We start from the raw sequence: 27,021 nt of genomic DNA, 5'->3' as shown, positions 1-27,021 counted from the left end.
CCGTTTGACGTAGCCGGAAAACAATGGCACTTTCTAAATATGAATCGACCCTTTTGAATCCAAAAATGCAGGTTTCAGGGGCGTTACATCATTTTTTAAAGGTTGTCAAAAACGATATTTGGCGTTTCCGGCGGATATGGAAATGCTACACTTGAATCAAGACATAGGTATGAAAGATATTAGTAAAATATTAATAATCGCAAATAAGTGCCAAAATCCCAACGGCCGAAGACTTATTTAACAGAGCGTACACTTTATAGAGTGATATTAAGTTAATACCGTAATTAGTCTAAAAATCAGAGAAAAAGTCCTGGAATTTTAAAAATTGTCTAAAAATCAGGGAAAAGTCAGGGAATATAATTTCGGTGGCAAATAGAAAACTTTTACTAAAATATGGGTTAAGAAATACAAAAGTTAACACAAAATAAGTCAAGGAAAATCTCCAGAGATGGTCAGGGAAAACCTGGAAATGTCAGGGAATTTGATTCTGAGAAAACTGTGGCAACCCAGTATTCGGATGCGAACATTTTCACTTGTTCATCTCGGGATCTTGACGATCTTCAATAACCCAAGATCGTTAACGTCCATTCAAATACAACGATCGGTTTTAAGGTTACAACAATATAATTTCGAAGTTCATGAACCCTGCCGATTACCTATCAAGACATCCACACTTGCACTCGGAAGAGGAACAAAGATATGAATCAAGAATAGCGACACTTTTGGAACCGTTTCTCGAAGCTTTCACCCTAGACGACGTAAAAACCGAAACGGCTAAAGAGGAACTTTCATAATAGTTCAGGAGGCTCTTCACGATGAGAGTAAATGGACCACGTTGAAACCTCACGAAGGTGAGCTACAAGAAAATAAGAAACGAAATCACTCTTGACAACCGGTTACTTCTTATAGGAAACTAAATAATACTTCCTACAAACACTCGAAAGTAAGGCAATTGCCATCGCCCACGAAGGACACCCCGGAATAGTAAGTGTGCGTAATCTCGTAGGTTAATGAAACAAAACAATTTTGTACAAAGCTAACTGATATTTACTTACAAAAATTATAAAAACATACAGAAAAACTGAATAACTAACTCAAAACTTTTGCATTGTGTCGCGACAACAGAGAATGACACTCGCTCCTCGTTAGAGACAAAAAGCTTTTTCCAAAAGGAAAATATCAAGGTCGTTTTAGACTGGGGTGACGTAGAACTACTAATAAAACAAACAAAACAGCGTTAGACTAGAGTGTAGGGTAGAAATCAAAATTCTTACACAAAAACCGATAGTATGTGAACGAACAGTAAGAACGAAGCAGACTTTGAGGGACAAACTTTGGTTCCCAAATATCAATGAACAAGTGAAAAAACTTGTTGAAAATCACATCTCTTGCTTATCTAATACGCCTAACCAACAGTATCAACCAGTTAAAGGGCAACGCAAGTGACCATGCAGGGGGGTAAATTATCTTATAGATAAAAAGAACGACTGCGCATGCGCTATCTGCCATAGCCTTTCCCTCTGTAAAAAAAGCAGAACCATATTTGCCGAATTTATTTTGTATAAATGCGCCTCTCGCGGTTTTTACGCAAAATTCATGCATTCTTTAGTCGCGAAAATGGCCGAGGAAAGTGAAGTCGCCGTGCTTACCGACAAATCGGATCCTAAACTTCTACAAAATAAATGTAATAAAAAAGATAAATATTCTGTCGGGGTATAGATAGGGAAATTGTTAAGGGAGACGGGATATAGGAGTGTGTGTGGTGTTGAATTTTCTTAATCCAATGTGAGGCTAGCGGCGGAGATTTACCGCGTCCAAGGCCTAATGTTTCAACTTCCATTATTAAAAATATTCAATTCACAAATAATTTTATTCCAAAACATTGTTAAATCGAAAATATCAAAGTCCAACTCTCGGAAACTAACCCAGTTCTTTTCTCCATAATAAATAAATTAAGCTAGGCGTAAATTCCTGGATTCGTTGATTGCGAGCTAACTCAGTGAAGAAAATCGAAAAATTCGTGAATGAGAGCGAAATTGCGCCACGTGGCTACACCAAGGACAGTAGATACAGGGACGAGAAAGCAGATAAAAAAAATTCTATTTTAAACGTCTTCATATTCACGGGGAGTTAGATGTAAACAAACCGCGGCCATTGTTAAGACGTGGTTCACCATGGACAGTATTATTGTAGTTAGTTTTTATCATTTTGATGTTGAATTAAAAATAAAACTACGAGCGTAAATAAAAAAATGCCCATTTGTTTTGAACACTTAAGCCTCGTCAAGAACCGCTAAAATTAGGTAACCGCCATTTTTTTTTGTTTACAACTAACTCTCCTCGCGTTTAGGTCGTTTTAGGTTATATATTCCAACAGAGGCCGCCAATACACTTTCTCGTCCCTGTATCTACTGTCCTTGGCTACACCAAGGAGAATAAGGTTTTCGCGCTGTATAAAATCATCCTTGGAAAACCTACTTACGGCTTGTTGAAGAAAACATAGTTCCCCCCCTGCATGACCACTTGCGTTGCCCTTTAACTGGTTGATACTGTTGGTTAGGCGTATTAGATAATGACTCCTTTACCAATTTCCCCGTGGCACTCGGTCGCGATGCACTATTTTGGGCCAAACCCTTCGGGTGAATATATTATAATATTGGCGGATGAGTATCACGGCGATTGTTTCATCCACAAACACAGCAACAGCGCTAAACGCCCTAATTAAAAACATCTTCTCTCTTTTTGGAATACCAACCAAAATAAAGACGGACAATGGTGCTCCATTCAATGCCAATAAATATTCACGAATATTGATTTATTCAACTGAAGGTAACGGTAATAATGAGTGTAGGGATCTGTTGGCTCGCGTGGCATGATGGGATTTCCACCACCCTCCTACTCAGTGTAACCCGGCCACCTGTTAAAAGGCATTATGAGTCGTTAGATGACTTGGGCCTAAGCTGGTGCCTTGGGTATTAGCCAAGCTGATTTTTATTATTATTACCAAGATGACCACAGGCCAAAGGACTTATAGAGCGCCAAATGCCAATTTTAGCTTTTGGATGGAATATCCCAGGTGGAAACTGACTTTACCTAAATACCTTCTTAACTTCCGCGCAACTACCAACACAACTACCGGTAAAACGACAGCCTTTCTCTTCTTTAACAGACACATCATACCCAGCCTTCCGACGATATCATCAACTCCATCACATGATCTTGAAGTAAGAATTCGGAACAACTGAAAGAATCCATAATGGAGTCACAAGCTGACCTCAAACATTAAATTAAAAATTCCGATCACGTCCTTCCCAAACTGATCCGAAGAAACATATTTGACCCTACATTTGAGCCAAATCCTATTAACGTCAAGCACTCAGAAGGATCGATCAGCAACATTGATCTTAAAATTCTCCATAGAAACTGCTTTATATTAAAACCCATTAAAATCCCAAACCAACTCGCATTACCGCGAGATATCAGAAGAAAATAGGGGGAAGTACGCTTCTAGTCAGCATTGGAAAGGCGTCACTTTTCACGAATTTTCGCGCCAGAACGGTTTGGCGGGAAATCGCGGATGAATACATCGTTTAAATAATAAATTTTTATCAAATTGAACAATCGTAACATATTGTCCTTTTCATTATCTGCTAAATGAGCTAAGGCGTCTTTACTCTCGTCGTTTATCGCCGTGTTGAAACAAAACAAAAGTGGAACTACTTTTTCATTTTGGTTAATTATGCGTAAAAAGGTGTTTTCGTGGGTCACACGACGCCTTCTACAGCTCAAAGCTACAGATACGTACTTCCCCTATTTTCTTCTGGAGATATGTATACCAACAAGTACGACGATTTTAAACTGCCACAAGAGCAAGATGTCAGCCAGTACAAGCTGCAACCAATAATCAGAACCCAGCAAACCCTCAAAGGAATCCAGTTCAAGATATCGACCGCTCACTTACCGCTAATAACAGGCGACTAGGCGATTCCACGACGGGTTTATGCATAAACCAACAACAAGGTCAACGACGAGCAAATACCAAAAATACTCGGAATTCCTTGACGGCCAAGAAACCAACATAGAAATTTATTAGAGAACGTAAAGGCTCCTAAACGCTATACTGATATGTAAAACTGGTTAAATATATTATTTTTTTTTGGTTATAATGGAGAAATGTAATTTTTTCCATATCGATAGCTTATATATTTTATAATATTCTTCACATTTTAACCTTAAAGACATTTGATTTGGATGCGCTCTTAAAAAGAACGCCAAAGCGAAAATTCGGAAATTGTCTTCCCCCCCGCCCGTAAAACGTTCAGCGTAAAGGCTCTTGACGCTCGTCCAATGAAATTCGTACACAACCCTTCGTTAGCGTGTTTAAAGGCTAGCTGCGTTCTCCTTGTGTTTGTTGCTCCTAGCTTTCACCAAGAAATAACTCTAGCCATAAGTTAATTAATTAAGCTAGTAATTAATTAACTTATGCTCTAGCATAAACGCGCCCTGTTCCAAAGAATAACAAGCCATATTTAACTTAAATTAATAACTTGTCAGAGTGATTTTAAATACGGAAGACGTAACTTTCAATACTACAGAAAAAAATATTTTCTGACAAAGCATTAAAATTGGCCAAAAAAAATGTTTGGATTTTTCTATTAGGTCTTTAATATCTAATTGTTTGTTTGAATAAAAAACTTATTATTTGCTACACTGTGTAGTGTTAAGCTTGAAACTTAATTTAGAAATGGCTCGGCAAAAGCTTGGTTTGGTTCATGACGTAATATCACAATTGACCTTTTTCGATGGAGCAAATTTTATTTGTAGGTTCGAGTGTACGCTCTACAACTGAAACGTTTTGTCTGACGCCTATCGGTAAAAAAAATAATTTTTAGGAAACTACGAAATCTCTACTGATTTTTCTGAACTTTACAAATTAAAAAGTTCCCTTGCGAATAAATATACACTGAAAATTTCAGAACTCTAGATTTAATGGTTTTTGAGAACAATGCCCTTGCCAATCACCCTGAGACATCCTGTATAGCGACTTCCAAAAACTATTACATCGGGAAAATAAGGTTTTAAAAAGTAAATAATAATAATAATAAAAATAATAATAATAATAATCAGCTAGGCTAATACCCAAGGCACAACCTAAGTCATCAAGCGACTTTTAAAGCCTTTAATTAAGGTGTCCGGGTTACAACGCGTAGGAGGGTGGTGGCAAGCCCTTCGTGCCACGTGAGCCAACAACTCCCTACACTAACTATTACCGTTAACCCCGGCAAGTTTTTTATGGAAGGGGAAACCGAAGAGCTCGGGGGAAAACCCCTTTAACCAGTTGGGAGAGAACCTGCAAACTCAACGCGGAAGGAGTTGATCCGAGTTTTCACCCAGTGCCACAAGCTGGGATCGAACCCGGCTCTTCTTGCTGCGAGGACAGTTCAATTTGTACATTTTTTTTTGATATTTATTAGTTGCATTCTCTTTTACCTAGCAGATTGTAGTTACTGATTTTGGGCTATTCCTACCGAGCTACAATTTAGCTATATACAAAATCCACCTAATTAAATGGTAGTTTTCCAACTGTAACTAGGTACAAACGAAACATACTGCCTCATTAAAAATCCACCTAATTAAATGGTAGTTTTCCAACTGTAACTAGGTACAAACGAAACATACTGCCTCATTAAAAATCCACCTAATTAAATGGTAGTTTTCCAACTGTAACTAGGTACAAACGAAACATACTGCCTCATTAAAAATCCACCTAATTAAATGGTAGTTTTCCAACTGTAACTAGGTACAAACGAAACATACTGCCTCATTAAAAATCCACCTAATTAAATGGTAGTTTTCCAACTGTAACTAGGTACAAACGAAACATACTGCCTCATTAAAAGCTGCCTCAATCGTACCCCCTGATATCGCTATAATACCGGCGTAATCTCCATATAGTAAGGCTAAATCGATCTATCGTAAGGGTTAATCGCACTAGGGTTTAAAATACCTACGACGACGGTCTTTATCTCTGTAATACCGGCTTATTCTCTACGCACTAGTGCTCAATCTATCAAACGTACGCCTAAATATCTCTATAATACCGGCTTAATTATCATAAAGTAGGGCTTTATCTGTTTATCGAACAGGTAAATATCTATATAACTATATACTAGGGTGTAAACTATCTATAGAAAGCTTAATATATCTAAAGAAAGCTTAATTTATCTATAGATGGTTTAATCTATCTATAGAAAGCTTAATTTATCTATATAGCTTAATATATCTATAGAAAGCTTAATTTATCTATAGAGGGCTAAATCTATCTATAGAGAGCTTAATATATCTATAGAGGGTTCAATCTATAGAAAGCTTAATTTATCTATAGAAAGCTTAATTTATCTATAGATAGCTTAATTTATCTATAGAGAGCTTAATATATCTATAGAGAGCTTAATTTATCTCAAGAGAACTTAATCTATCTATAAGGGGCTTAATCTATCTATAACGTATTACTAGATGCGATGAAAATATTGTTCAATAACTATAATAATCACAAACATGTTGTTGCGAGACTAAGTTCGGCGCGAAACGGTAAACAAAGGAAATGAACAGCTAACTTCCTAAAATCGTAAACATAATTATAACTTGAATATTACATTCCGCCAACTATTGTATAGCAAGCCTGCTAAATAAAACGTTAGCAAATGATGAAAAACACCGCTTCCGTGTGTCAAAAAGTGGACAACAGCGGCATGCGATGGACAGGATGTACGGAACCATTTTTCGACGTTTTAAGATCGCGCTCATTGTGAAGGTGGATAATAACGAAGGTTAAAAGCGAAACTGAACAACATTGAAGGGCAGAGAGAGGTCATCCAAACAGAGAGATTAAGAATCCTAGTAGTTTATGAAACTAGGCTGTCTCTAGGATATAATCGAAAATTAGTTAGAAACTATTTAAAAAAAACGTTCTACATGAAGGACTTATTTTTAACGTAATTCCGAGCAATTAGTGTTCGGAATTGTTTATTCATTATCCACAAATTTTTACGATTTATTTAAAAAACGTTGGTAAAAAGAATATCATTTTAACTTATTTAATAATGTTTTTTTACGCAAACAAGCGTTTATTTGAATAAAAGTGGCATTTATTCAAATAATTGTTTGTTTTATTTAAATAATTGTTTGTTTTATTTAAATAATTGTTTGTTTTATTTAAATAATTGTTTGTTTTATTTAAATAATTGTTTGTTTTATTTAAATAATTGTTTGTTTTATTTAAATAATTGTTTGTTTTATTTAAATAATTGTTTGTTTATTTAAATAATTGTTTGTTTTATTTAAATAATTGTTTGTTTATTTAAATAATTGTTTGTTTTATTTAAATAATTGTTTGTTTTATTTAAATAATTGTTTGTTTTATTTAAATAATTGTTTGTTTTATTTAAATAATTGTTTGTTTTATTTAAATAATTGTTTGTTTTATTTAAATAATTGTTTGTTTTATTTAAATAATAGGCTTATTCACTTTCGATTATTTAAATATTTTACAATTTTCATTCAACTATTGGTTATTTAAATAAATATTATTTAAATATCGCCGAGCTTATTTTATTCATGGATAAAAATTAATCGAAATACGAGCACTACCAGCAATCTGGTTAAATCTGACGGTAGAAATCATGCCAATCAACCCTAGCTTCTGTTAAACCTAGTGACATATGGAAGTCCATCACGTCCGCGTTCAACACGTCGTTTCGAAGTTGCGGTGAACCTCTCGGTTATTTTCCACGATGAGACGCCTTTTGTGCATAGCTCCCATTTCAATTGACGTCGTTGTATTTTACACGCGAGCCATTTCCTCGAAAGAGTCGAAATTCACTTCTGCGAAATTATAGCCCATTTTATGTATTTTACATTTATTTTTTATATATTTCACCCGTATAATAGCCGCCAAAAATACGACTTTACAGACTGATAACATTTCGCCAGTGGATGTTTGTGGATTCAGGCAACAATTTTTTTAAGCTGAACAAATATGTATTTTTGTTCTCTCGCATCGCCGGTTCGAAAAATTACAAACAGCGTCGATTTCTAACGCGTGTGTTACTTTCGAAATTATCATCACTTTTTGGAATTCTGTTCAATCGATGAAAGCGAAATAGGGTTAAGGTCTAAATACTTTTACGCGTTGACCCTCGCTTTTCTAAAGTACGTATCGTCCACTTCGAAACTCGGCGCATTTTAGGATCAGGCGCCGTCGGAATTATTTTAAAAAATGATACGAAGAACTGCTTAATTAATTTAATTTATATATTTTTTGAAATTTAGTCGTAAATTAATAAAAAACATGTTACCGCGTAAACTTTGGTACTGGTTTATCTGGATCTCGATTTTAATTCAAATAGGTATGTATTTTTTTGTTTCTTGTTGCTTATGAATTTACTTTTGAAATATTTAGTTTCTCAAAATTATTTTTAAATTTTTAATCGCGCTACTTTTGAAATTTTTTTTTCCAAAAATGATTTAAATTATTCAAATGTTTAGAATAGAAGCACTGATATTTTTTATGGTGGTAACAGTAATATAACTTATTATATATTAACGGAATTCTCATGATTGTATTTAATTAAGATTTAATAAAATCAAAAAATAATACATTATTTAACAACTTAATACATTGGACTCGAAACGTTTTGTCCAACTTTGTTTTAACGTATTACGTTGTTAAATAATGTCGAGGGGCAGGTCACTTCCATTTTGGGTGCGTCTTAATCATAGTAAAATGATTAAATCAGGGTAATCGTGATTAAACCAGGGTAATCAAGATTAAAAAATCTAATCAAGATTAGAAAAAATAATCACGATTTAAACGAGATTTAATCATTCTAATCATGATCTAATCTTTTTAATCAGGATTTAATCATTTAAACGAGATTTAATCATTCCAATCATGATCTAATCTTTTTAATTAGATTTAATCATTTTAATTAGATTTAATCATTTTAATCACGATTTAATCAATATAATCTGTCGAATCGAGAATTTATCATTAAAATCAAAACTAAAGTACGATTTAATCATAGTAATCACGATATAATTTTTTAATCAGGATTTAATCGTTTTAAACAGATTTAATCATTTTAATCATTTATTCATGATTAAATCAGATTTAATAATTCTAATCATGATTAAACGTGATTTAATCAACTTAATCGTGATTAAATTGAATTTAATCAAAATAATCACGATTAAATCGGATTTAATCTTTTGAGGGGTGCGCCGTTAATCAAGGAAGTGACCTGCCCCTCGAATAATGTATTATTTTTTTATTTTATTAAATCTTAATTAAATACACTCATGAGTATTCCGTTAATATATAATAAGTTCTTTTAGAAATGTTTATTTTCCCAATATTGTTCATAGTTTTAAGTATTATTTATTATTAAATTAGTTTAAGTATTTATTTTCATCGCTTAGAGCACTTTTCTTAAAAAATTTAAATTTTCATTTTATTTAATGTTTGTTGTTAGAAACATTTTATTAATTAACCTTTTCAGTTACCATAGAGCCTCCTAGCGGAAAATTCCTTTAGCTGCTGGATTTATGTGTGCTAAACCGACGATTTCTCATTTTAGAACACAAAGCATTTATATAAGATTTTTATAGACCATGAACAAAATTTATATTTATATGTTGCAGCCTTGTTAAAATATTTTCCCATTACCGAGAACTCTAATGGGTGTATACAATGCCAGAAACGCAAAGTCTTGACTTATTACCCCGGTCCATCGTAGATCGATATATCGATTGGTAGGAATAATTTATTTGAAAAGTTATTTCGAATTTTGAGTTCCACCGCACCCGTCAAAATAATAAGATTAATATTTGTTTGCGTTTCCCGTTGGTATTATTATCATAGATCTTTCAATATCCATCTTTTCGAGTGTCAAACAATTTATGGACAAATAAAATGGGCGTACGAAGTTCTTATGGCCGATAATTTAAATATTAAAGAGTACTTTATTTCGTAAAACTGAAATCATTTTTATATAGGGACTTAACGTATATGTCCCCAAAAAGAAAAACCGCGAAAACGCTGTAGTCGCGAAAATGCACGAAATGTACAAAATGATGCTACCTAAACAAGGCAATCCCACCAAGTCTGGGCGGCATCGCCAGATTTTGAACTGCTACTTAGCATTCTAGAAACTGTCTTCTGCTAAATAGTGATTCATATCAGCAACTAATCTAGAAATGGAAGCAGTGCTTTTTTATTTAAATATTACTTTTTTACATAAATTATTAAATGTTCGAAACATATTAACCCTTTGTACAACGTTTTTAACTAATTCTTATGTATTTAATATTGAGCATAATTCTCGAATAGAGTGTTGTCGTCTTATACGATTTTGAAACTTTGTAACGTCACAGCTGTAGTGTTAATAGTGGCCGCCATGACATTTACCGTTTTTTATCAATAGGCAAATTACAATGGTGACGTCGCAAGGTTTCAGACGACAACACTCTATAGTAGAAGTTAGCTATTCTAACCTAAGATAATTTTTCCTGTCAGCGGCGGTAGAGTAACTTGAAATTCTACCTAGATATATTGTAACTACTGATATTTAATTATGGCAACTTAAAGTAATCAAATAAGATAAATCAAAAAGCTTAGTCCCAGTTTCAGACAATTTGCAAAATTTGAAAATAAAATTTATCTTCATGCCATTCTGTAGTTAGTAAATATAATGAAATTTTTTCGCCAATAATAACTTCCTAATTAACGTTAATTTTACGTTTATGTTTCATTTCAACAAGTAAATCAATTTTAAATTTGGTTAGGTTAGCTTTGCATAATTCTCGAACTAACCCGATAACCGTAAAAAGTGGTTTTATGAAATAACCCAAACATCATATCGGCTAAAATTGTATCCAACCAAACAATTTTGTGTTCGTGTGTCCTATCGTACCACGTACCTTTAAAATACATGGAAAACGAAGTACCCGAGATTAATTAGTTCTTACCGTGATAGAGTAATTTATAAAATAGAAATTTCAAAGAAAATTAAAAAATTATTGTGGTAAGCGTCTTCTAAACACCAAAACCAATTGTTTTCTGAACCAAACCATTATACTATAATTAAAGTTTGATAAGGGTGTTGGTCCACTGCCAAAATTATCCTTATACATATCGCCGTGATACCTTAGTGCAACGCCAAAGTGTTAGTTTTGAGAAAATTTTATTTGAAGATCCTGAAGCACGGGCTAACGCGAGTTAAAATAACTAACTAATGTTTAACCGATTTATAGGACTAAAATCTCCAAAACAGATTGCTACGATCACACGCCATACTAAATCGGCTCAATTTTGTGAATTAAGTTAAAACTAGCTTTTGTAGTTTACAGCAGAGGTTCTTTTGAAACAGAGTAAATGTACTTAAAGAGATAGTGTCAGAATTTTCTTGGTGTATTAGATTTTTACATGAGCTATATAACTAGTTATTGATAATAATAATAATAGTAATGACGATTTTACTTTAAAAATAAATATTCACTAGCAAATTGAAGTTTTTAAATGGATGGGTAGGCTTCCCTGCATATGTTCTTAACCTATTATTGATGTCATTTGCGTGTAGAGAGTGTTTGTATTGGTTGCCACTAGAGCGAGCCGAGAGAGAATGCTTAAAGGCCTAGGATTTCTTCTGTCTGTTTTTCCTTAAGTTTTCTTCCCGCCGCGCAAATATCCTGGTGGTAGGCCAACGTGTTCTGCGGCTGGCCCACCACCAGGATATTTGCGCGGCGGGAAGAAAACTTAAAGAAAAACAGGCAGAAGAAATCCTAGGCCTTTAACGGGAAATCAGAGATAAAAAATTAGGAAAAAAATTTCGCGAGCTTAATATCTTAAACCTAACTTTGGGATTTTCAAAAATAATTTTAACCCTTATATAGGACACTAATACAACATCGGAATAGAATTTCTACCTTTAATAAAATCATATAATTGTATTACGTATAGACGTATTTAATCCTAACAAAAACTAGAACGGTAGGAATAGGCGCTTCAATAAATAATTACCCCAGGAAATCACCAAGAAGTAATATTTCCGAGAGCCAGGACCGGCAAGTTTATATAGTGCTTGTTAAAATAATGAAAATGTTTCACCTTTACGGCAACAAGAAGCATTCCTTTTTAACCAGGAAGCTTTTTTGACATAATAAGGCTTGGCAAAAAAACGACGTTCTGTTTACATGTGAAACGTTTCCATTATTTCCACAAGCACTATATAAACGATACCTTGCGGGTCCTGGCTCTCGTAAATATTACTTCTTGGCGATTTCCTGGGAGGATGATTTATTTAAGCGCCTATTAGGTAGGAAATATTCTAAATTTTTTATCTCCGCAACAATTTATGACGTCAACAATGGGTAAAATTATAATTTTCATAACTAAATATTTGTTTTAAGTGCCATAACATATATATTTTAGAATTCTGGACATCAAAATATATCTTATGATTTACCCTAAATCACAAATTCGAAATAATAATCAGCTAAGCTAATACCCAAGGCACCACCTTAGGCCGGGTTACAAGGCGTAGGAGGTTGGTGGCAAGCCCTTCATGCCACGCGAGCCGACAGCTCCCGACACTTACTATTACCGTTAACCTGTACTAGAGTCCAAGCTGACATTATCTCTTTAAGGTAATTAGTAGGGCTGTGCGAGTACTTGAACATCATCGATAGGCCGAATACTCGACCTCGAATAAATAATTGGAGAATACTCGTCGATTACAGATTACCTAAAAATTGCATATTCGGGTACCCGATTACTCGAATAAGCTGCTCTCTAAACTGGTCGAGTATTTGTTTTTTCTATCCTCATTGCTTTAAAGTTCGAAGAGGGGTTTTTGCAACTTGGGGGGGGGGGGGGCAATAACCGGTACTTACAAAGTTGTGGAAACTGTGTTTCATTTAAATTAAAGGAATACTTTTCAGCATTGAAAGTTACTTTATACTCCTTTTAAATTCAATTTCATAATCACTTGAATAAAACCAGCTCCTAATCAAGTACTCCATAACCCGACTCGTTACAAATATTATTCGAGATTTTTTTAGTTACTCGACTCGAATAAGAGAAAGTTTCCCCTTAATCAAGTACTCGATTACTCGACTCTACTTCAATATTTCTCGACTCGAATACTCGATGTAAAAATATTTGGTTCTCAATACCAACTCGATTGCCTAAAAGGCTAAAATTACTACTCACAAAGCCCTAGAAATTAGTCTTGTGCCCTTGAACCGAACCCGGTAGTGAGGACGACTGATAGCGATAGACAAGGTCAGGATTTACTTCATTCGGGAGTACTGCAGTAGAAGGATCATTTTAATCATAAACCTAAATGTTTCCGTTGGCCTTGAAGGGTTTCGTCAATTTTCGAAGTGCAGCTAAACACACGTGAATCATTTTAATATTACTCAATTATAGTCTTATGCAAATCTACAATGTCAGGATCAAGAGAGGCTCTATTTCCCTATTGTCTGACTTTTGAATTATCTGTTGGTTTTCAAAACGCCTGTTGTCTTATTCTCACCTTTTTTGGGAGACAGAGTAAAAGATCGAAGTTTGCCAATATTGGTGTTTCCATGAAACATAACAATAAAAAAATTAAAACTATAAAATGTTTGTATCCGCGTCACGAGCATAGATATAGGAAACGTATATAAAGGTCTAGATAAAATATTTCAAAGGGAGTGAATACGGAGGTGACAGCTAGCAGAAACGCGTAATTTCTGCAGGCTATCCTTATAAGACGCTATCTATCGGTAAGAAAGTCGTGCTATCGTCGCAAAGTCATTGTCTCCTGCTTAAAAATTATACTAAAAGTCACCAACAGATGGTGTCTAAAGACTACGGCCTGCGGAAAGGTCAAGCACTTAGTATTAAAATGCTAAGAGAGCTCGCGCTCTTGGTCACGTGCCTTCCTCGGTGTCTGCTAGGCGTCAATTCCGTATTTTATGATAGGCTTAGACGCCCCGAAATTTATCTAGACCTTTATATACATTTCTTATATCTATGGTCACGAGCGTGAGCTTTATAGTACTTTATTGGCACGCGAATTTCGCACGTGGACTTCAAAAATCAAAATCTTTATCGAGTCGAGCGCGCGCTCTCTATCTTCAATATCTATAGCCAAAAGTAAATAGGGGGAGAAAGTCTATCACTGACTTCAGATTTTACCTTCCACCATGCTTGACACCCTTTTTAAAGAGCTAGTGATCACGTGACATTTCTAACCAATAAGGATAGCACATTACGCGCGAAGTAGTGCATTTGTGGTATTCCGGTCCGCGCTCAAGATGAAAATTTTGAATTTTATTCCCTGGCAACCACGTCACCGCCTCGCGATTTCAAATAGTCTCTCTGTCAAATGCTAACCATTATTTCATTTGATAACGGTTGATTTTAATTAATAATTACTATATCAATTGTAAAATAAACATAAAAAGCTCGTAGCTATATCTATTATTTCAGTTAAACTTGCAAATTGTTAGGCCTTAACATCGTAGATATACCAATTAGTCCCGATCTCTGCTCTTAGATGGCGCCACGCTCTCCACGTTTTAAGTGAGTGTTATTCTAGTTACGGTTTATTTCTTTTCAAAAGTCGTGTTATTATTTTTAAAATGTCCCATTTTAATTTCTATCATATATCTACTTTATTTAGGAACTAAACTAACCAAATTATCGAAAGCAAAAGTTTAATATTCACGTATTTTATAGAGAACTATTTTTCATCGTGGCGGAGTACAACCGATACCTTTGTGTCCCTGTAAAGAGGCGAGGGGGAAGTCATTTCCGAAGCCCAAAAATTTTACCCCTCAAATAAGACGTCGTGCGGTTGGACCCAAGTGCCAGACTTTCTCCCCCTATTTACTTTTGCTATAGCTAGTGACGTTAGGGCTAGGCGTTCGGATAAGGAATTTTCTGTTTATTTCTTTAATATCCATATCCGAAAATTATCCGAAAAAAACTTATTTGTTGCATATTAAATCGTATAATAGTCGTAAATAATATCCATAAATAAACAGTTAATCGAATTTTTTTATGATTAATTGAAATTTTGGTGGTTAATTTATCCGATTCCCCGAGCTCTATCTAAGGTGGTGCATTGGGTATTAGCCTAGCTGATTATTATTACTATTAAAGTTAATACGAAATTATGTATAAAAGATCTTGTACTTTATTTTTCTTCGCGGGCCCTACGGTACCAATATTTTTCCTAAACAAAATAAAGCTTCGTATTCCCGTTACTTAATCACTCACTAAAACCTAGAACGGAATTCGCACGAATGCCGAGTTAGACATAACTAATTAAGCAATAGTAAGCCTTTTAGGAGGCTCATCGATCTCCTTAGAAAGATTCATAATATTTATATTCAATCTAATGATTCTATCAATCTAATTTATAGTATCTTATAGTTTATCTTTGCATATTGTGATTAATAAAACCGCTATTTGATTATGAATTACTGGCCGGGAGTAGTGGCTCACTCCTGTAATCCCAGGCGTACGGGAGGCAGAGTTTGTGGAAGGCCGTGTGAGGACGACTACCAATCCGCCAACGGGTGGTCGGGATACTTCCGCCACGGGTGTCCCCACCCCTGTCCCCACGTATCCCCCCGTTGGCGTGGCCGTTACACATATCTCACCCTGATTAATCAGTTATTGTGTGTGTGCTGGTGTCTAAGGCCTCGGGTCGACACCGATGTTTGTGTATCTCAATAATGATTATGAATTACTTGTTATATTAATTTAGAATGTTTTAATTGTTCAATCAGATGGTCGATGTTTTGAATATCGCTAAGATAGCCTACGTTAATAGTGTACATAGAGTAACCCTTTCGCAAAGAGTGGAAGGCCCTACGCAAGCTCATGAAACATTAATCTTAACGGGCCAACTGGTTTTCGAGGCGTGAATCAATATAGTCCGAAGAGCGTTGGTGTTGTTGTCACATTTTTTAGAGTAAAAACCGACTTTTTTATCCAAATATTGTACATGACCTTTAGGCCAACTTGTTAATTTCACACCTCGAAAACAAGACGTTGGGTACGAAAAGTGTTAACAAGTTTCGCTGATAACCTACCGCTCTATGTGAGTGGTTTACTGTATGGAAACAGGGCCCTGGGCCCAAGCTAATTTTGGTGCCCCCTTTCATTGACAAATGGATGGAAAATACAATTTCAATGTAGGCTTTGCGTATATTTTCATGATTTAATCAATGATTGCTTTACATGGTATCGGAAAATGTGGACGCATTTACTAAAATTAATCCGGAATATTTTTTTTCTGAAAGTAAATTGAATTTTTGTACTTTTAATTTTTTTCGAAACCTCTTGGTGCCCCTTCTAGGCTTGGTGCCCTACGCCCAGGCCTAGTCGGCCTATTGGGTAATCCTGGCCTGTATGGAAAATATATTGCCCATTTATAAACAACCGTAACAGTCGTGGCTTGTACAAAATGGCGACGCTCACATTATCGTGTGAAAGTAGCAATATCTAGATTCTAGTCAAGGATCCTATATGTTAGAAGGATAGGTAGCCCTCCGGCCAGCCCGTGTTTTCAAAGTTTTAAGAGAGCCTCTAAACGTGGGACGTCTTGTTTCTATTCCCTCAAGGACAAATTTTGGCGGTGCTTCCTCCATGTTTTGTCCTTGACGGAATCTAAAGACGGATTCTTTTGCCATTTTTCGTCCCTCGCCTCATATCCTTATTGCTCTAGTCTTGTTTGGGCCGGCCTTGGTTTTTAGAATAGGCGAAAGCGCTATGCCCGGCTAACTTGTTAAAGGCTATGGAGGAATTCATAGGCTCTTTGGTGGGAAAGCTAAATGAAGCTTACAAGGAGAGTACCCGAGGTGTTTATTGCCGATTTAGTTCAAAGTCGGCCGTAATGTAGACCTATATGAGATATGAAATTTCCCAAAAGGAAACGTTGCACTACCCATTCGATTTGCCATGGCAACCGAAAATGTTTTTGACCACTTACAACCAAAATAAGATTTTTTCCTTATTTTACCCAAAATTTGTTACAAATTTACCCTAAAAATGAAAATCCCATGCTTTTTTAAATGGAGATTTTATTGTTTTAAGTGATCAAAAACATTTTGTTAGTTGAAGGTAGCCATTTAAACAAGAAGGCCACGTTACTTTATATTATCTCTTGTACTTTCCACTTCAGTTCCATCCAACAGCGGTACCGTGATTCACAACGAAGTCGATTCTCGGCGGTGCCCGAAACTGCTTTTGCGATTTCACTGGAAAGGAAACAGGCACCAGAATGAGACGAGTCACTTTGTCGCCTGCGAAGAGACGATTCCGGGCGGGAACTGTTCGTTGCAGTGCCGAGGAAGTCGTGTCAGAGGATGGTTGACGTGTGGCACAGTTTGGGACATCGAGAACAATGAATACATCGTTCAATGGACGGGAAGAGTGCCGCAATGCGAAGGTAATAATAAGTGGCGCCATCTACGCAACTTTCTAGAAAGCAGAGTATTTACGTCTGGCATAAACGGGTGAAAAGGAAATTGAGCCGCGCAAATACCATTTTTTGGAGGTCGAATCGAATATTAAAAATATTTTTTTTCTCCTAGCCACGTCAAATATCAAATCGACCATTTCCAAAGTATATTCTATTCGACGAATCGAATATTCGACTTGGTATTCGATCGAATTATTTGATGTAAATAAATATTTTGCACACCCCTACGTTTCTTTTAACTGATCATAGATGGCACTTCAGCTGTGGCGCCATCTACGGTGGTTTTTCGAAAGCGATACAATTTAGGTTTCGTAGGAATGGGAGAAACGTAAACCTTTCTTTTTATGATATTAGATGACGAGTAAAACACTGCGCTTGCGTGAATTGAGAACGAGTTCAACCAACCACGTATTTAGGTCTCTAAGAACCTTGAATGAGATAAATCTTGTGACCATTTTATCTTACATTTTTTAGAATAATACCCGGATAGTAGTGCCATCTGGAGGGTGCTAAAATAGAATATCTTGGTTGTTGAATTGCCCAGGTGGTCAATAGTTTTTAATGATACTTGTCTAAGACGTATTGTATTTAGAATATGTACTCAGTGGCGTAGGAACAGGGTAGCTTGGTTGGAATATTCCACTCCTAGTAATAGATTACATTTCTTATATTATAACAAAATTCTATTCATATTTAAAATTTTATGAGATGTACACCTTTTAAAACTTTGCATTTGTTAGTATCGTCCAATATTTATCCTATAACTTCTACTGTATCAAAATAATAATCAAAATTGTACATATTATACTTGCATATTCGAAAAAAAAATTAAGCAATAGAAAATGTGTACCGGTGACTTGACGACGAATTTTAAATCATTATTGAATAAGAGTCAATATAACAGCTATCATGTTTTCTAGTTAGCCTAGGCTAGTTTCATCTAAAATTACATTATTTTAATTTATACATTGTTTTACTAAAGGCTAGTTCCCACTTGGCGAATTTTCAAGACAAATAAAAGTTTCGCACAATGAAAAAAGACGCGTTTTTTCGGTCGCTGGGGAAGCGGTTCTCACTTTAGCGCGAAAATTTAAAAACGCTGAAAACAACTCGTGCGGGTTTTTAGTAATGTTTTAGGCCTAACATAAATCATCAGTTGAAAACGAACCAAATGGATGTTCCTGTTGATAATTTTAATAAATAGACAATTCTATTCGTGAGATAATTACCTTTACTTCAGTATCTTGGTCAAGTTGGCTGAGCCCCTTTTCTAAAGACCTAGGCTTAATAAGTGACCGACGGGAGCGGAATAGATCGAGGGAACGCGTTTTCTGATTGGCTGAAGCTTTTTATCGCCAAGGTGTGGACGTCAAAAAGTAGAACATTCGCTAGATACCGCGGAGACGCGACTTTAGCGGCGAATTTGAAAAAAATCGCAAATTTTATTCGCGAGCGTCAATTTTCACCGCGAAAATTGTTTTTTTCGCTAAGTGGGAACTAGGCTTTACTGTACCTTATTCTTACTAGAAAAGTATTTGAAAGTAGTCGTCTAATCAGTAAATAATTTAAATCATGTCTTTATCATATAAAAAACATTTAAGTGGAAGCAGGAGACATGTCTCCTGGTGGAAGCTAGGAGCAACAAACACAACACCCCACACAAGGAGAACGCAACCCGTCAAAAGTCGTGGATTTTCTTGTGTACGTTTTTCATTGGCTAGACGCTTTAGCGCCTGCTGCAGTCGGAAGGGGAAAATTCGGAAATTGTCCTCCCCCCGTCCGTAAAACCATGGAGGAAGCACGTGACTAATACTGTTTAATGTTTGGAATTTAAAAGTCATTGCGCAATACCGAGGCCTAGCACAAATATAGGTCCCAAAGGCGGGGAATTCATTTCCTCGCCTTAAAATTTTCGTCGATTTTAAAAGTAGATTACGAGCGAAATAATTAAGGGAAAATTATGAAAGTAGTTTTAAATAAAACCTGGAAACTTACTAAAAATCATATGAAAAATTCAAAGTTGAGTACAAACACTAATATTATTAAAAAGTCTCCGAATTGCAACACAGTTAGGAAAACAAATTCCCGTAGGAAAAGCATTAGGAAGAAAAAACAATTTTCACGAAATTCGTCCGCTTAGACTAAGTTCGTGTCTCCGCCGTTCGGCAGAGCCACTTGATTTTTGAACCCCTCCTCTTCTATGGAGATGTCCGCTCCTATTGACGGAACGCAGTATCAGTCACGTGCTTCCTCCATGGTAAAACGTTCATCGTAAAGGCTCGTGACGCTCGTCCAATGAAATTCGTACACAACCCTTCGTTAGCGTGTTTAAAGGCTAGCTGCGGTCTCCTTGTGTTTGTTGCTCCTAGGTGGAAGTGAAAAAGGAAAAATTAAAATTATATGTAATTTGAATTTCCCGCTCAAATAAGTTTAATTTAGGTCCAGATTTCTTTTTAGAAAAATTGTGCAGAAAATATTTTGGCTAAACAAATTAAACAAACTTTCAACAATGGTTTCTAGTCTTCTAGAAACACTAGTCGTAAAAAGCAAATGGGGTTTCGTTACTAGAGAACATGTACATATATGGGTTATAATAATTTTTTTAAATAAAATACACTAATAGCTAAATATATATCAAATTTATCCACAATACAATAATATTTGCTCTTTGAGACAATGACTGAAGGGGTGAAATGAGGCCCTGTACTAAATTACGTTTCAATATTTAAATATTTTTAATGTTCTAATCTTAAAATGTTCATTATTTGTGATAATTATTCAATACTTTAAAAAAATATTTTACATATAGAAATGTAGTTTTATACATTTCATAGTAAGTATAATACGTTTTAAAAAATTCGACCTTTGAACTCGAATCATTCTTACATATTGTAGCCGATGGCGATCCGTGCGTGACCATTCTGAAAGGTCAAGTAGCGGGAGTCAATGTTACCGTTCTGCGTTCTTAGAAACCTAAATAACTTCTTGGTTCTACAAGCTTCATAGTTTAAATTTAAGGTAAAATAGACAGGTGGTTCATGTTTCAAACACTAGATGGCGATTCATTACTAAATTATATATATGCCCACCTTACATTATTAGTGTTAAACCTGAATTCTCTAAAGTTAATTTTACCGAAACTTTCCAAAAGCTCAAAAGTTAACTAAAGTCCTAATTAAAATAAAAAACACGTTCAATGCTCCTAAAAAATATTATTTCCGTTTCGGTTTCAATCTGCATTATCTTCACGGCAGCAAATATAACAGACTATTTTGCATGATTATCCCGCAGACATCGATTACTACGTCAGTTCCGGTTATTTGCACAAGGCAGCTTTAACGAGAGCAGAGCCCAAAATGTTCAAACTCGCCCAGCAATCTTGTAAGTAGATCTCTAATACAATCTTACCAAAAGTATATCTTTTAGGAGATAATTACGCGCGTTTTTTTAGACATACGTGCCTAAAGAAAACAATTAATCGGTCATATAGTTACTTTTTAAAAGTATTACCATAGGTTTATAATTATTATTCGCGTAAGTTTGCCAGTTTCACATAGTAAATTTTAAATGGGAACGATTTCTAGAATGACTAGACATTTCGTCCCGTGTGAGCGCGTGCAGCAGGCGTGTGGGTCGTATAGGACCGGTGCGTGATAATTGGTTTTTAAGTCGCATATTTTTCTCGCTAGAGCAGCTTTTCGGTGCATTGACCTAATTATTTCGAATATAATAATAATAATCAGCTAGGCTTATACCCTTGGCACCACCTTAGGCCCAAGTCATCAAGCGACTTATAATGCCTTTCAACAGGTGGCCGGGTTACGACGCGTAGGAGGGAGGTGACAAGCCCTTCGTGCCACGCGAGCCAACAGCTCCCTACACTAACTATTAACAATAACATCTACAAGTTTTTATGGAAAGGGGAAACCGAAGAACTCGGGGGAAAACCCCTTTAAAGAATGTAATTATAGTTTATAGTATATATTTACCAACCTATAGAAACTGAGATCTCAATTCGAAAATAATTTGGAAAGTTGGAAATTTTCCTCAAAGATCTGTTGGATAAATGTCCTAAACGCTTCGCTAGGAATCAACTTTACCAGGTGTAGAAGGGTCCTTTAATCCTAGAAATTAAGGTTTATTTCTATTATAAGTCGTCACATCTTACTTACGTTTATTCGGTTTGGCAGCGAAAAACTGCCCAGCGCTTGAATTGCAGGGCAGCCAAGGAGTTACAGGATCGTGTCCGGCAAATCCCATCGGCACAACGTGTTACTTCACTTGTCGGGAAAATTACTACACCACCACCGGAAATGGACAGTTCCGACTGACCTGCACTGACGATCCGAACCAACGTGAAGGATACTGGGCCGGAGCCATTCCCAACTGCTTAAGTAAGTGTTCGCTAGTGTCGCTTACCGACACTAAAATATGAGTTAAATTACCAAGACTATTGGGAGTGTTAACTTAACAAGACTAGTTCGAGTGTTAACTTAACAAAACTAGTTCGAGTGTTAACTTAACAAGACTAGTTCGAGTGTTAACTTAACAAGACTATTGCAAGTGTTAACTTAACAAAACTAGTTCGAGGGTTAACTTAACAAGACTAGTTCGAGTGTTAACTTAACAAGACTATTGCAAGTGTTAACTTAACAAGACTAGTTCGAGTGTTAACTTAACAAGACTAGTTCGAGTGTTAACTTAACAAGACTAGTTCGAGTGTTAACTTAACAAAACTAGTTCGAGTGTTAACTTAACAAGACTAGTTCGAGTGTTAACTTAACAAGACTATTGCAAGTGTTAACTTAACAAAACTAGTTCGAGTGTTAACTTAACAAGACTAGTTCGAGTGTTAACTTAACAAGACTAGTTCGAGTGTTAACTTAACAAGACTAGTTCGAGTGTTAACTTAACAAAACTAGTTCGAGTGTTAACTTAACAAAACTAGTTCGAGTGTTAACTTAACAAACTAGTTCGAGTGTTAACTTAACAAAACTAGTTCGAGTGTTAACTTAACAAGACTAGTTCGAGTGTTAACTTAACAAGACTAGTTCGAGTGTTAACTTAACAAAACTAGTTCGAGTGTTAACTTAACAAGACTAGTTCGAGTGTTAACTTAATAAGACTAGTTCGAGTGTTAACTTAACAAGACTAGTTCGAGTGTTAACTTAACAAGACTAGTTCGAGTGTTAACTTAACAAGACTAGTTCGAGTGTTAACTTAACAAAACTAGTTCGAGTGTTAACTTAACAAGACTAGTTCGAGTGTTAACTTAATAAGACTAGTTCGAGTGTTAACTTAACAAGACTAGTTCGAGTGTTAACTTAACAAGACTAGTTCGAGTGTTAACTTAACAAGACTAGTTCGAGTGTTAACTTAACAAGAGTAGTGCGAGTGTGCATTTACCAAAACTAGCGCGAGTGTTGAACTGTTGACTAAGCTTGGCAAGTTCCTCTATATCTTCATTGGTCAAAACTGGTAATCAAAGCGACTTGCCGTGAGTTTAACCTCAGCATGAAAGGACTAGCTTGTGCCAATGCTAACTCGCACCTCGAGAGAGTATTGGCGGAAGCTAGACCTTTCTTGCTGAAGTGACACTCTCATTAACTGGGTTTTACTGTGTGCCGGGACCGTGGATCTACTATAGTCAGAAGAACAACGAATTTATTTCGCTTATCGTTTCGCTTCTATTACGTTCTCTAGTGAAAGTATGTCCATCGATAAACGCCCCCGCTAATGGCCAACTCAGCGGCAACTGCATCAACGCGACCAACGACCAACAGTGCTTCTTAACGTGCACCGGGAACACCAGAGTGGTCGGCAGTAACGTCGTCCGCTGCGTCACGAGCTCCAATTCGAATTTCGGACAATGGAGCCCTTCCAGTTTGGGCGTCTGTCAAAGTAAGTTCTTCCATTATCGCTAAATGTAATTATTTTGAAATAATAAGTTGAACCGTAAAATGTCAACTGTGGTTCGAGATGTTTTGGCTCAACGTTTAATTCAATCTTTAAAACTTCCCGTGAAAAAAAAAGGTTTCTTAAATGACGCCAAGAATGAATGAGCCTTAAAGCAAGTGTCGGCTCGACGTGAAGTAGCTCTTTTTTAGACAGATGTCGCTAGCGTCGAAATAAAAACAAGATAGTTAAGATATATTTTGACCCAAAAGGCGGGTACTTATAGGTACCCCTCGCGTTGATTGGCTCGTTTGTAAATTGATCAGTAACATAAATTACGGTGATTTTAAACAATATATTTTATATGGGATATATAATTTAGGTTAAAGTTGACTTAATAGAGTATAAGAGGTCTAAATATAATTCTCTGCAATGGCTTACTGACGACGGTACCATTTGGATATTTTAAATTTTAGTTTCCTTGGCCTTTAATAGATGGCCCCACGCTCTCCAGTAAAGTCGCTTTTTTCGAAGAATCGGATATAGATTCATGGCCATCTCTAATAACGGTGGCCATTTCAAAATACAGGTGGCAATGATAGAGCCGACAGTTGCTTTAACTGAGAATATGAAAGCAGAAGCCCGTTTACTTCGGGTTTTACTGGAGAAAAACCACGCCCCTTAAGGCTCTTACCTTTTCCCAGCCAATGGGGAAGACAATTTTGATTTGCAATGCCACCTGCACCACCAAACTTCACTGATTCATTTCTAGAGACACCGCTAAAACTAAAATTCAAATAGCCATCGATCTCGACATTTAAATCATTTAAATTAGCATCGTATTTAAATTGCTTTCTCGTAAGAGAAATAAGGTTTCTCTTATAAAAAGCCGTTCACAAATTACGTTACATAACGTAGTAAGGAAGAACTAGTAGTTTGTGCACACGTTTTAAGTGTTACAGGGGAGGGTTCGCTAACAATGTAGGTAATCAATCAATTTCAAAATGTCAAAATCAGCCTAAAAAAGCAGAAACGATCACGAAAATCGTGCTCTAAAATAAGGCCTTTCAATAAAATAAGCTATTCTTGCTAAACTATTTTTTATGCAGCTCATTCGTCACGAAATACGTACAAGTTCAGTTCAATTTATGCTTAAAAACAGGCTGCCTCGTCGAATTTACTCTTATGTCCGGGGTTTTTCTTAGTAAAACGTCATCGATACGTCACCCGTGACGCGGCAGCAACATCGAAACAATAAGTCCAATGTTACTTTACAGAAAGGCCTATTTCGGAAACCATTTTGAGATTCAAAATCCCGTACGTAAAATTGGCTAATATCGGACCCTTCGGAAAAACGATAAATAGTTTTAACTTTGGAAGAAATTTCATAAATTTAATCTTTATGGGGGGATGGTGGGTTGTCGAAAAATTAAGTTTTTGGCATGACGCAATTCGTGAACAGCACTTGATTGAAAGTCGCTGACTGTCTAACATCGTCCGCAGGCGTCAACTGCCCAAACATAGACAACTCGCTTCAGAACGGCTTCACGCAAGGACAATGCGGAAACGCCATTCCCGGAAGTAGTTGCTCCTTCTCGTGTCGTCCGGGCTTCACTCTCATCGGAGTCAATCAACTGCAGTGCACTGGTCAAGGTACTTGGAACAGCCCCGCTCCCGTTTGTCAGGGTAAGTCATTTCATTATATACCATCGGAAAGGTATTACATGTACGACCAAACTTAAATGAATGGAACTATTGAAAGGCGTTATAAAATACCATGGACATTTAAATAATAATCAGCTAAGCTAATACCCTAGGCACCACCTTAGGCCCAAGTCAGCTAGCGAATTTATAATTCTTTAATCATAAGTAACATAATAGCCATAAGTATGACCCTTCCTATTCACCCAATGCAATTTTTCTAATGATACTCTGTTTCGCCAATGACAAAGTAAACCGTTAAGTACGGACGGACTGACAACTCTCCGCAAACTGCTCCTATTTGGAGGAAGCCCTGAAAATCGCCGACGGTCCACCCAATTTTTCTCGACGGACCAGCCAAGGCCTATTGAAAATTGAAATGCTTTCAAAAGTGTAAATTACGCTTACTTTTGGAAAAAAATATTATGAATTATTGAATCGGTAGATAAAAATAACTATTATAAACACTGGCTCCATTTCAGAAGTTAGATATTTTCGAATTTCAAACCTAAACGCGTCTACCGTTAACTTCAACAAGTTTTTATGAAAAGGGAAAAATTTTTATCATCACCTTTACGAACTAGAATAGAGATTTGGTTTTGAAATTTGCAAGAATGGATTTATTTATATTTCATGACGTCAGTTTTTGGGAACCAATGAGATACCAAGATTATAAATGTTGGTACAAAAATACATTTTAAGAATTTAAGGTAAATAATATAACCGTTATTATAGTACGACAGTTATTTAGTCAATGTAAGAAGTCTTTAAAATTTTTAAATTTCAACCAATCGGACCTACATGTAATACCCGAAGTCGCACACAATACCGACAATCGGACAACGACCTCTTTTGAACCAGTGTGGTATTCTTCTGATATTATTTTATATATTTTATAAGCTTTTCAATTTTCCGTGTTTCTTTAACCATGGTATTTCCAAAATACTTTCGAGGTCGATTTGGGTGTAACAGACCTATTGGAAATAGCCAAACAAACATTTAGAGCGAAGTCTTTTGAGGCTCGCGTTTAGTACTTTTAATTAATACTAGATGGCGCCCATTTAAGGTTCGCGTTTAGTACTTTTAATTAATACTAGATGGCGCCTATTTAAGGTTCGCGTTTAGTACTTTTAATTAATACTAGATGGCGCCCATTTAAGGTTCGCGTTTAGTACTTTTTATTAATACTAGATTAATTTTTTGCTATAATAGGAATCAATACTTTATTTATTACAAATTGTTTTGTTGTTTTACGTAAACACTCTCAATAAAAAAGCAGCTCAAAAAAATTCGTAATGAAAATGATATTAATATTTTTCGCGGTTTTTGAATGTTTGAAACCCCTCTACGTTGCCGAACCCATCTGGTATTTACCTCTACGTTAATTAATTAACTAACGTAATTTAAATTAATTAAACTCTAAATTATATTAAATCGCACGTGGTTCACGCGTAAAATGGCAACATTTACCAATTATTATATCTTCAGTGTTGTAGACTTAAGTATTTTTATCTCGCTTACAAACAATCAAGCGCATGCTACAGCTCGTCTTGCATGAAAAACACTTTTCACGTTTTCCCGCCACAACTGCGCATGCCACGGTCTATTATCAAAAGTCCCGAGTGTCCCCACAATGGCTTTGTTTGCTTTCTGTTCGTATGCCAATTATCACCATTCCAGTTAATACCTGCCCGAACATTGGAAGCCCCCTCAATGGTGTAGGGAGCGGTGCTTGCACCAACGCTCCACCGACGTCACGGTGCAGTTTTCAGTGCAATTCCGGATACAGACTCAGCGGAGTCAGTGACTTAATTTGCCAGAACGACGGCAAATGGACGGCTCCGGTACCCACTTGTTACCGTAAGTAGTTGGGATAAGTATGCGTT

At 36.0% G+C, this 27,021-nt stretch overlaps 1 protein-coding gene across 1 annotated transcript in view; it reads left to right on the top strand.

The window, feature by feature from the left end:
* The first annotated feature begins 8,093 nt into the window (after window positions 1-8,093).
* LOC149926065 (sushi, von Willebrand factor type A, EGF and pentraxin domain-containing protein 1-like) overlaps window positions 8,094-27,021 on the top strand; it is a 99,129-nt gene continuing 80,201 nt past the window's right edge. Inside the window, exons 1-7 of the mRNA XM_090161855.1 lie at window positions 8,094-8,407; window positions 17,240-17,506; window positions 20,831-20,920; window positions 21,730-21,933; window positions 23,243-23,440; window positions 24,938-25,120; window positions 26,816-26,995. Coding sequence (XP_090017981.1) covers window positions 8,350-8,407; window positions 17,240-17,506; window positions 20,831-20,920; window positions 21,730-21,933; window positions 23,243-23,440; window positions 24,938-25,120; window positions 26,816-26,995 — 1,180 coding nt within the window. The 5' untranslated portion in view covers window positions 8,094-8,349. The remainder of the gene's footprint in view (window positions 8,408-17,239; window positions 17,507-20,830; window positions 20,921-21,729; window positions 21,934-23,242; window positions 23,441-24,937; window positions 25,121-26,815; window positions 26,996-27,021) is intronic.

This window comes from Leiobunum rupestre, chromosome 10, assembly GCF_980474605.1.
Source record: "Leiobunum rupestre chromosome 10, qqLeiRupe1.1.hap1, whole genome shotgun sequence".
Classification (NCBI taxonomy): Eukaryota; Metazoa; Arthropoda; class Arachnida; order Opiliones; family Sclerosomatidae; genus Leiobunum; species Leiobunum rupestre.
This window is presented reverse-complemented; position numbering and strand designations above follow the sequence as displayed.